Here is a 12,366-nt window from a genome sequence, read left to right on the forward strand (position 1 = left end):
GATTTTGATTGAAGATGGCCGAGCACTTTGCAGATCCACTGCAGTTTCTTACTGAAAAACTATTGTGCCCGAAGTGCGAGGAAGTGTTAAAAAATTTAAAACAGTTGCCGTGTTTGCACAGCGTCTGTCGTAGCTGTTTGGAGACGCTTCTCCAAACGAGGGACCAAGATGTTATCGTTCCGTGTCCGTGTTGTCAACAGGAGTGTAGGCTTGAAAGTGGAAACGTTGACGATCTTCCAGAAAGTCTTTACATTGCCAGCTTGTATGATGTGGCTCACATTATGTCGTCTAAGCTAACACTAATGACATGTGCATTTTGCAACAACTCACCGTCCACCTTACAAGGCAACTACTGCTTCCAGTGCAAAAAGTTTTGGTGCGAGAACTGTTTAAACCAGCATAGTGCCATTCATGTCAATCATGATCGCTTGGTTGCTTTAAAAGACATCCCCGACGATCAGTCTCTTTTAAAGCCATGCACATATTGCAAAAAAGAACACCACGAGGGCGAGGAAGTGATTTTTTTTTGCACCAACTGTGATATTGCCATATGCAGGTTATGCAGTCAAACTGATCATGAAAACCATAAGAAGACGGTTTTGAAAGCAACTGCTAGTCAATTTAAATTGCAGATGGAAACTCTTATCGACGAACAGTTAAAAGAAGCGCAGAAAAAGATGGACGAAATTGTTCAAGTTGACAAAGAATGCGACGAAGTAAACAGCCAAGAAACCGAGGTAGCTAATGATGTGATTAATTTCTTCGATGCGATCACTAAATGTCTTGAGGCGAAGAAGAAAGAAATTGTAGACGCAGTGAGTGATGAGGCAATGAAATCGCGTTCACTACTAAAAAGGCACAAAATGCTTATTCAGAATCAAGGAGAAGTGATTAGATTCGCGATGGAGGCCACTGAAGCACTTCTTATGCACAGCACAAGTGTTGAGATTATAGATCTAAAGAAATCGTTGGATAAGATCGTAAATGAAGTAAACCAAGAAGAACGGGTTCATTGTGACCCCGAAAGAAAACCGTTGCAGATGAACTTTGTAAGAGCTCAAGAGGCTTTGGACATACTGCAGACAAAAGGAATCGGCTTGTTACAAATGCAAAGTGAAACCAGTGCAGATCAGTGCAGTGCCGAAGGCAATGGAATCCGTGAGGCGTTTGTTGGACTTGGCGTTTGTTGGACGTTGAGTACAAGAAACACAAAAGGGGAACCATACTACAACAAACGAGATCGGATAACGGTCGAAGACAAAGACAAAGATGGCGAAGACAGCGTGATGGGAGTGGGCATCCAAGATAATCACGATGGTACCTACCAGATAAGATATTTTACCAAAGAAGCTGGAGAAAGTGAAGCGTCAGTGAAGGTAAAATAAAGAAAGAAAATGATAAAATAGCTCCGGATATAAGGGCCGGGTTGCACTAGAGGACAAAATTGTCTTGTTGTGTTAAAATTTTACTCAAATTTCTGTTTCCGGTAAAAAATTATTTTGGCGTACTAGGGTCGCACCAGTTTATGGATTTGTCAAACAATGTGTCAACAGGAGAATATTCAATTCGTGTTCCAGTTTAAATTGAGTCACGTTATCGGGAAAATTGCGACACGAAGCTTTCGCTTTCCTTGGGATTTTAGTCCTTTTAACCTGCAAGCAGGCTAAAATGGGTAGCATATTCAATATGCAACGTATTTAATGCCTGCACAACTTAAACAATCAGCTGCTTCTGTTTAATTATGGGCACCAAATTAGGCAACGTAGACGGCGAAGGCTGTGCGACACAATCCGCATCGGTGGTAATTGCCAAATTATCTTTCGGAAAGCATTGGAAGTCATATATGGCCACGAGGGATCCATATCGAGACGAGGTTGGCACAAAAATCAGGAGAATATTTATTTTACCGTAATTTTCACTTCCCATTTACGTCTCGATTGACATCTTAATAGCTTTTTTGACGTTTTGTGAAATTTTGACGAGGTCCAGAGCTTGGGAATTTTAAGAGGGCGTCTTTCTTAAAAGCACCCACTCAATTTCGCTTAAAAAATAATTTTGCCTGAAACTCTGTCAACTGAAAGACATTACCAAGGCAAGAACTAAAACAGATATGGTTTGATTTGAAATGATATTCTGGCCGCGTTAGGAGCCATAAAATATTTTCCCTTGTCGGCGCCGGTCACAACGTCTCGAAAATTGAAAAATATGCACTTTACGCAACACTGTAAAATATTTATTTCGCATCATCTAGTCGCAAATTTTATATCAACTTGCTCATAAACCTTTCTAGTTTTACAAGACAGTCACAATTTGCCTCTCGATTATCCTGAAAAGGCAAAATCGAGCGTATTATGACCACTACTAATCGCCTTTGAGCAAAGGCTGTAAATTGGCTTCGATTTAGAGGCTATTTTTTAAATTTTGGGACCAACCTAATACTTCTAGCCTATCCAGCCGACAAGAGTAGTCGTTTATCTACAAATATGTGCAAAATCCCATGTACGTTTTCAATATTTCAAAAATTATGACCGTTTTTATCAGCACATGTACCAGCATTTTCGATTTTTCGCCTATATTAAAATCGACTTCTCTCGAGCAGATTTTGACACACATACAGCCTACCTGCTTCTCATCTCGGCTTATGTCCAACGTTAGACGGTTAACAATCCCCAGATTGCTAAATCTCATAATAACTCCAGCAAATTGGTAGGTATTGCCTTCAAAACTTGAGCACCACGGCATCTATCGAGTCCCTTGTTAGCGAGCGAAAGCCCGAATCCAAGGCTATATTTCGCACTAAATACCCCATTAAACACCGTTTCAGAGCCGTATTTCTTCGAGAATCAGACAAAAGACCCTCCGAGACTGGTATTTAGAGAACATAGCCGTGATTTGAGGTCTTAAATTCCGAAGAAACAACACCATTTACAGTGTACATCTCGACAATCGATACTGTGTGATGCTGTTTCCGCAGAGGTCCGCATAAATGGGGAGACTGCTGCTCGCCTGTGCCAACAACCACGGCTAAATGTTACCATATTTTTTTAAATCAAAATTTGGAAAGCAATTTCGAGTTTTAAAGAAATCAATCCTATAAATAAATAAACAAACACGAAGCCTCGTGCCAAATGGCCCATACTGTCACAGCTTATCCCGGTTTCGATAGCATTAAGCGGCTAGGAATATTTCTACTCCCTCCTGGATGGAATTCTAGTCCATCGCAGTTCCCCACCCCCCGGCCCTCCCAGCATTATTTTGCCGGTACCTATTTATACAGCTGGGTGGGTAGAGGCGCTATGAGAGTAAAGTGTCTTACTCAAGAATAGTACAACACAGTAACCCTGGCCAGGGATCGAACCCGGACAGTTCGATCTGGAGTCCGGCCGACGCGCTAACAAATAGGCCACCGCGCCTCCCATATGAATAAATAAATAAATAAATAAATAAATAAATAAATAAATAAATAAATAAATATCATTCGCCGTCTGTAAGATATAGCATTTTGAATTTCGGAGTTTCACGCCACACAAGACTTTAGACGGCCGCCAGAAAGCTGCCACGTTTTCTTAAAAAAAATTGCCTTATCCTGACATTTTTAATACTCTGGACAATTTTTGACGGATAACTAGAGTACGGAATAACGTGCAGATCTGAGGATGGGCCCTAAGCAAACCGAGGAGCAACGTTAGATTTTCGCCGAAGGTTAAAGAACACCTTACGGCACGGTTTACACTAGGAGAAAGAACTGGGCGAAAGGCACACCTTCCCAAAATTAAATGTCGCCGGATGACGAGAAAGATGTCCAATGCCTCCAGGAAAATACCCGTTAACCTGGTAGACCAGGTTAACAGAGAAATCAACGTCTCCCATCCCATCTGCTACGACACGTATGACTTCTGTGAGTGTTACTACAGCAACACGCTTCAAAAATTCAATGTGGTCATGCTGAAAGCCACCTGTAGCCACTTTGGGATTCCTGTAAAATCAAAAGAAAAAAAGAAAATTCTGATAGACAAGCTGACGGACATGATCCGTGAATATGAATGTGTTTCTGACTAAAACAATGTTAAACATCCCATAAGAGTAACAGACAGTCGTTGAGTAGTCTTGGCTTCACGCCTAAACGCAGCTGTGCTTTCATTACGTTAAGTCCTCTCATCCCTCTCATCAAAACATAATGTTAAGGTAGGCAGGCAGGCTAAGAATACCTGTACCATCACATCCTATAGGTGGTTTTCACTGTCATGCCGCGAAAAATAAAACCAAAACTATTGAGTAAAAAAAATCAAGAATATTACAGATTGTAGAAGACTACTATATAAACTACCGTTACTTGTTCAAGTCTCAGATCTGTACATTATTCCGTACTCTAGTTATCCGTAAAAATGTTTCACGCAAATTTGGAGAGCACAGACACTGATCTGGCATTAAATTCTGCTACAAATCAGAACACCATCACGAAAAAGGAAACATTCAAATAAACACTTTCCGCAAAACCTCGACACTACTGTCCAGAGAAATAAAAATGGCAGGATGAGGCAATTTTTATTTATTTATTTATTTATTTATTTATTCATTCATTCATATGGGAGGCGCGGTGGCCTATTTGTTAGCGCGCCGGCCGGACTCCAGATCGAACTGTCCGGGTTTGATCCCTGGCCAGGGTTACTGTGTTGTACTATTCTTGAGTAAGACACTTTACTCTCATAGCGCCTCTACCCAACCAGCTGTATAAATAGGTACCGGCAAAATAATGCTGGGAGGGCCGGGGGGTGGGGAACTGCGATGGACTAGAATTCCATCCAGGAGGGAGTAGAAATATTCCTAGCCGCTTAATGCTATCGAGACCGGGATAAGCTGTGACAGTATGGGCCATTTGGCACGATGCTTCGTGTTTGTTTATTTATTTATAGGATTGATTTTTTTAAAACTCGAAATTGCTTTCCAAATTTTGATTTAAAAAAATATGGTAACATTTAGCCGTGGTTGTTGGCACAGGCGAGCAGCGGTCTCCCCATTTATGCGGACCTCTGCGGAAACAGCATCACACAGTATCGATTGTCGAGATGTACACTGTAAATGGTGTTGTTTCTTCGGAATTTAAGACCTCAAATCACGGCTATGTTCTCTAAATACCAGTCTCGGAGGGTCTTTTGTCTGATTCTCGAAGAAATACGGCTCTGAAACGGTGTTTAATGGGGTATTTAGTGCGAAATGTAGCCTTGGATTCGGGCTTTCGCTCGCTAACAAGGGACTCGATAGATGCCGTGGTGCTCAAGTTTTGAAGGCAATACCTACCAATTTGCTGGAGTTATTATGAGATTTTATAGCAATCTGGGGATTGTTAACCGTCTAACGTTGGACATAAGCCGAGATGAGAAGCAGGTAGGCTGTATGTGTGTCAAAATCTGCTCGAGAGAAGTCGATTTTAATATAGGCGAAAAATCGAAAATGCTGGTACATGTGCTGATAAAAACGGTCATAATTTTTGAAATATTGAAAACGTACATGGGATTTTGCACATATTTGTAGATAAACGACTACTCTTGTTGGCTGGATAGGCTAGAAGTATTAGGTTGGTCCCAAAATTTAAAAAATAGCCTCTAAATCGAAGCCAATTTACAGCCTTTGCTCAAAGGCGATTAGTAGTGGTCATAATACGCTCGATTTTGCCTTTTCAGGAGAATTGAGAGGCAAATTGTGACTGTCTTGTAAAACTAGAAAGGTTTATGAGCAAGTTGATATAAAATTTGCGGCTGGATGATGCGAAATAAATATTTTACAGTGTTACGTAAAGTGCATATTTTTCAATTTTCGAGACGTTCTGACCGGCGCCGACAAGGGAAAATATTTTAAGGCTCCTAACGTGGCCAGAATATCATTTCAAATCAAACCATATCTGTTTTAGTTCTTGCCTTGGTAATGTCTTTCAGCTGACAGAGTTTCAGGCAAAATTATTTTTTAAGCGAGATTGAGTGGGTGCTTCTAAGAAAGACGCCCTCTTAAGTGCCGGCATTTTTGAAAATTTGGTACATTCCGCTCATTTTTGAAAATGTCTGACAAATCGGTCGCACTGAAAATCAAAAGCCCTTTGGGCTTAGTGTCTCGTGTCACTTTTCAGAATTTATTTTAAAAAGAGATCGCTTTTCACGTCTTTTTTTTGCTTGCAAAGATATCGAAAATTGAAAAGCGTGTATGTAACATAAAAAATTAAATTCAAAGTACTCTTCAGCATCTGGCCGTTAAACAGTTATAGGACTCCAAAAACAGCAGAAAAAGATGACAGACAGATACTAAGCTGTGGAAAAACGCTGTATTGCACTTTGGTTCACTAAGCATTCATTCTAGATTCTACTGTATACTTACACTATGACTTCCATGTGCTTTTCGTCACGCTATATGAAGTATCGCTTTGGGTGTTTATTCGTGACCGCTTAGCCTGTTGTGCCGGATAATGACATGCGAGTGGTGATGATTTTGTTAATTCTTATAACCTCTTCTCCTGATTTAGTATTGATATTGTGAGGAGAAATTTGATTTTGGTCACTCTTGAGCCGGTCTTAATGTTTTTGTAACGCCAAAGCTGCAACGCAGCAGCTGATAAACGTGTAAATTACAGTCATTTTCTTCGCAATTTTCTGCCTGTCCGCGCTTAGACTCGGCTGGCCTGCTTATTGGATGAAATCTACTGAATGAAATATTCTGCTAGGTTCTGCTAATTAGGAAACATTCGATCTTGCTTGACACGTGATTCCGCGCGAACGTACGCAATAAACAATGTAGTAGTGTTTAACTCGCACAAAATCGTTATCAAATCTCACTTTTAAAGGGAGACTTTAACTTCTACACAGAGCTACGCTGTTTGATAACTGGTCATAACTTTAAAATGGTTGGGTATTCAATCGACTAACGATTCAAACGATTCAAACCTTTTGTTCAAACAACATGTGCTATGTGTGCAAGATTAACTTTGACATTCAATCCCGAACCGCCAGCTAATTGCTTAGATTACAATCCCTCTTTAACCCCGATACAATCTATTCCCGCGGCTAAATTTAACCAGAATAAAACGAAGATAAAATAACCTTTTTATTAAAACCATAACTTTAAATACAAGAAGCAAACATACTGAGAACGATTCAACATATCAACACGTACATTTGCACGAACAAAAGCCTTCAAACACGAAGAATCAGGAACATTGCGTTTAATATGATTCTTTATACTACGTTTAACTACACTCTTTTTATGAAATAAACTATGAATTTTCTTCAAGCAAATTCTCGATGGAGCTCTATCTCTTTTTCTGCTGATTCTTTTCAAAACTCTTCGCCCATTACAACAACATTTATCGCAACAAAACTTATCAATTTTACTTTCATCAGACACTGATTTAAGCTGCAATTTTTCATAGTCAAAACATTTCCTACAATAACAACCTTTGTTTCTCATCAATTCCCTACCTCTTTCACATACTCGTTCACAAACGCCACCATTAATACATTTCTGACATTTCTGACAAGTCTGATACATCAGCAGCTTATTCATCACTATTTTTATTTTACAAAAACTTACAAGAACATGGACTAACAAACAAACATGTACGTTTTCTTAGAAATATTATAACGCTCTCTAAATTACAACCACATTCCAAACACTCCATATAAGGAAGAAAACTACAACCCGTTTTCAAAACATGCAAAGCAGCTTAAAAATGCTACACAACTGTCAAACACTCCACAAATATCTAATGAAATACAAAACTTCCTACCTCATAGTTAGGCCATAAATAAACCGACTAATTGATGATAGGTCTCTCTCTCACTGCCTTCCTCAAACTTTCTTTCAGACTGTCTTCAACAGAAACAATAAGTTATACAGAAACAAAACCTAGAAAACAAAAACAAAACAATAATCATTCCATTAAAACAACAACTACTGAAAACTAACACATAACATCACGTACTCATATCACTCACCTATCTTAAATATCTAAACGTCTATCAAATTACTTCTTACTTCTCTAAACTAAGTAACAACTGACAACTTTCCACACCTTCAAACTAATCTGACCCGTTTGTGACCCGTCGCACATCCGTGCAAGATACTTGAGCAATTCATTAATAAGAATCAACTGATCGTTCACATTTTACGACACACAAGGAGAAATCACTTTATTCTACCACTGCAAACCCGATTTACCTTGCTACCTTGTCACTTCTTTACCTTACTGACGTCTTAGATGCACACTCTTGTTTTCAAAGTTGTTAAGATGCCATATTTTTGACACAGATTTTTATTTTTATTGAAATGTAAAAAATGGAGAACAGATGATTTGATGAACATCCAAAAATCATCACAAAATCATCTGTTCTCCATTTTTTACATTTCAATAAAAATAAAAATAGGGTTACATGTTTAATAGGCGTCCTTATTGTTCATATTGTCATTACCCGTATAAGTAGGTAAGCATCACAGATATATTTAGAGCGGTTCGTATGTTAATGAAGGTTTTCAGTTGTTACTTAGCTTCTGAGTGTTTGTGCCTGTATACATTTAACAAGACAATGAATAAGTAGTCTGCCTTGATAAAAATCTTGTGAAAACTACTCTCGTCCAATTATGGTCTACGTCCTGTCTACCTTTTGTTATACCATCGTGCTTTCAGGCCTTATAAAAGGAAAATAAATATCCTTCCAACAGTTTGTCAAGAAAGCGATTTATGCTGTTTGCATCGATACGCTCAACATAAAGAAAGAAAACACGTTCAGTTACGGGCACAGTTGTTGGCTTCGTTAAACAACAGAACGTCCGTCATTTGGGAGCAGGTCCACAGCAACCGCATGGGCATGCAAAATGTCGAACTTTATTGCCGTGTTAAATGGTAAACAGGCACAAAAACTCAAACGCTTCCCTGTACATAGCCTGCGAGCTGGCTCACCTTGGGGCACGCGCGAATATACTTTGGCGCACTCGCTGTCGCGGCTACGCCGCTCAAGTGTTCTCGTGCGTGCCCCAAGGTGAGTCTGCTCGCAGGCTACCCTGTACATGACTGCACAAGAGTCGCTATCAAAACATCCTTATCATGATATTTTGAAAGACGCTTTCAAAATAAAATAAAACATTTCATAAAATAAAAAGAAAATTAAAATGAAAAATATTTGTTAATCAATCTGGTTTTATATTAATATTTAACTTTTTAATAGTGTATGAAGATTGACCGGAGACCGGAGTCCATAGTCCAGGGTCCAGAGTCCAGTCCAGGTTTTAGACTATGCCCTTTTGAGCTTGAGTAGCTGTGACAGCACAAGTTGGAAAGTAAATATCGGAAACAACACATCGGAAACAACCACGAGGATGGTTAGTTGTAGTGGGTTTACGAAGTTTGGCGCTAACTAATAAATTTCACATTTTATGACGTACATATGACGTACATTATAAACTCGCAACACCGAACATCCACTACATGTTTATCGAACTCGAACCGCGTCTATGATTAATATGTTACTAATAGCTCAGGAAGCGAATTATGAGAAAATCATTTTCAAGAACTGGTGCCCAAGTCTGAAACATTCTCCCTTCATTTATATAACCGCTGGGGGGGGGGGGGGAGAGACCGGGCATAGACAGGGGATTTGACAGCAATTGTTTGCCCGTAGTGAGGACCTTTGACCGTTTTTATGGGCTTTCTTACAACAGTTTAATGAAGTTTAGTGACTCTTGAACATCCACAAATGCCCTGAGGTTGGGCAGTTGATCAGAAAGTCTCAGCTAAGTTCAAATTCCCGGCCTATGTCCGGCCTTCCCCCCCCCCCCCCCCCCCAGCAGCTTAACACTGATATGTGCATACAGTCTTCATATAAACAACAAATTAAGCTTAAGTTAAAAATCCTACTTTTCGACATACCAAAAAGGGCAAAAATCAGAGATGTCTGTATTGAAATCTCTCAGATTTTATTTAAAAAATTTCGAGACTTAGGAAAAGAACCAAAGGCTGCCTTATACATAGTACAATTGAATATATTATTATACAGTATATTAAATTAAATACAGTCGAAGCTCTCGTAAGCGGACACCCTCGGGACGCGAAAAAAGTGTCCGTAACTGGAGCTGGCCGCTTACGAGAATGGTTCTCGTAAGCGGCCACTTGAGGTGTGGGGGAAAGATGGCCGCTTACAGGAGCTTGCCCAGCTAACAACAACCGGACGAACGTGGATGACGACAAAACAAGCACTAAAATGTGGTCCTGTAATTACTGTAAAATCATTGTCACAAACGGCGATGTGAATTTGATTAATAATAACAAGATACGGAGGTTGTTAGTAGGATTTTCTTTCGGGTGTCCGCTTACGGGAGCTTAAAAACAAAGAAAAAGTCTAAGTCGTAATCTCTGAAAGTGTCCGCGGCCGGTTACGGGAATGTCCGCTTACGAGAATGTAAAAATACAGAGTTTGTATGGGAGTTAAAACGGGGTTTCAAACAAGGTGGCCGTAAGTAGAGCTGTCCGCTTACGAGAGTGTCCATTAAGAGAGCTTCGACTGTATAATCAGATTTCATATTTCAAATACACTTCACACTGCAGATTACTCTTTGTTTATATACTTTTAAAAAGTAGTTATTGTACGTGTTGTTGTTGCGTTCGTTTCTTGCACCCGCCACGAATTACCCTTCGATTAACTGCGGTGACAGGCATATCTGTTAGCTATTTCGTTTGTCAATACAGCTTTGTTGTCGTTGTAGGAAAACGGAAAGCACGTCCGAGACAGTCCTTTTCATATTCAAGTCAAAGCCAGAGAGTTCAAGCCCGTGATGACATTTGGGCGGACATATGGAAAGAATAGGGAACGCTGGGGGCTGGCGGTAAGTGATGATGACGAGATTGCAATGACTATGATCAACGCAGTTCAGCTATTCAAAAGTGACTTGATCACGACGCTATCGTTCACTAAACCGGATAACAGCGAAAAAGAGTTTACTGGCATAGTTTTTGACACAAAAGGCAGGATTTTAGTAGCAGACAGTACTAATGGCGTCGTTCACACGTTTAGTCCTACACTCGAGTCTAGAGAGTACGTGTACAAAGGTAAAATGTTAGGAGTGAGAAGAGAGCTAAAGTCTCATGGCCTATCGCTAGACGACGGCGGCAATATTATAGTTACTGATAGCGGAAGCAAACTAATTAAGATATTTTCTCCTGAAGGCGAATTCATTAGGAAAATTGGTGAAGAAGGCTCTTTTACATATCCTGTTCACTGTGTGCAGTGCGAGAAATATTTTATAGTCTCCGACACTCTTGCCAATTCCATAAAGGTTTTCGATTTGGAGGGGGCCTTCCTTTACAAATTTGGGAAGAAAGGGGCCGGGGTGGAGGATTTAAATGGTCCGCGTTGCCTAGCGGTTGACAAGTTAGGACACTTACTAGTCTGTGATTCGGGTAACAACAGAGTCCAGGTTTTTAAACCGAATGAGTCAAGTTTGAAGTTTATAGGTACCATTGGAAAGAAGGGCTGTCGGGAAGGTGAATTTGAACAACCATTTTCCGTGGGAGTTCTTAGTGATGGGCGCATAGTTGTCAATGACGTCGAGAACCAACGTATGCAGAAAATTGCATAATGTATAGATCAATTAAAAAACTCCAGGATATTTACAATTTTCCGAACAGACAGATTTGGTTAAACTTTAGTTTTGGAAACTCTTGGGAACCAAATGTTTCCGTTAAAAAACATTAAAAAATCAGTCAACTCTCTCTTAACGGACACCTCTATAAGACGGACACCTCCATAAGACGCACACTTCCATAAGACGGACACCTGGTGTTGGTCCCGTCCCTGCCGTTTTTCAGTCATTTTACTGTAACTAAACTCCCTATAAGACGGACACCTTTCTAAGACGGAGAGTTGGAGCCGGTCCCGGAGGCGTCCGTTTTGGAAAGAGGTGACTGTGTACTAGGGAGATGTCCATTTTGGATATGAGTACGAGCTACGGGTTATCTCGGGAAAACAAGTATCTTTTTCAGGCTGTTTATTTATTCCGTCTGTGAGAATGAACCAAACCCGCGTAACACGGATGGGTTGGTAACGTCACGTGTTCTTTTCGATTCAACTTGTGGAAGACCGTGCGATGGTGAGTGCCCGTGCATTTTTGAAATTGAGTCAATTGAAACTCTTCGTAAAGTTTAGTGACGAGTAATTTGCCAAAAGTGAGACTTGTTTTCCCTACCATGTTCACGGCTTATTAAGGAATGGCAATTTAGCATCTTTTTTCTTAACAGTTTTGCCCAGCTTTGAATACACATGTAGTAGCACCAGTGGTTGTTTACCATTTACCAAAATATGTCAGAAATTTTTTTGGGATGTACAGTTAAAG

At 40.0% G+C, this 12,366-nt stretch overlaps 1 protein-coding gene across 1 annotated transcript; it reads left to right on the top strand.

Moving 5' to 3' along the window:
• The first annotated feature begins 14 nt into the window (after window positions 1-14).
• LOC144645936 (E3 ubiquitin-protein ligase TRIM45-like) lies at window positions 15-11,613 on the top strand. Its single transcript, XM_078505452.1, has 2 exons — window positions 15-1,376; window positions 10,741-11,613. The coding sequence occupies exons 1-2, from the start codon at window positions 15-17 to the stop codon at window positions 11,611-11,613; spliced, it is 2,235 nt and encodes a 744-aa protein (XP_078361578.1).
• The last annotated feature ends 753 nt before the right edge of the window (window positions 11,614-12,366 follow it).

Source organism: Oculina patagonica, chromosome 3, assembly GCF_052425735.1.
Source record: "Oculina patagonica isolate OP01 chromosome 3, crgOcupat, whole genome shotgun sequence".
Taxonomy (NCBI): Eukaryota; Metazoa; Cnidaria; class Anthozoa; order Scleractinia; family Oculinidae; genus Oculina; species Oculina patagonica.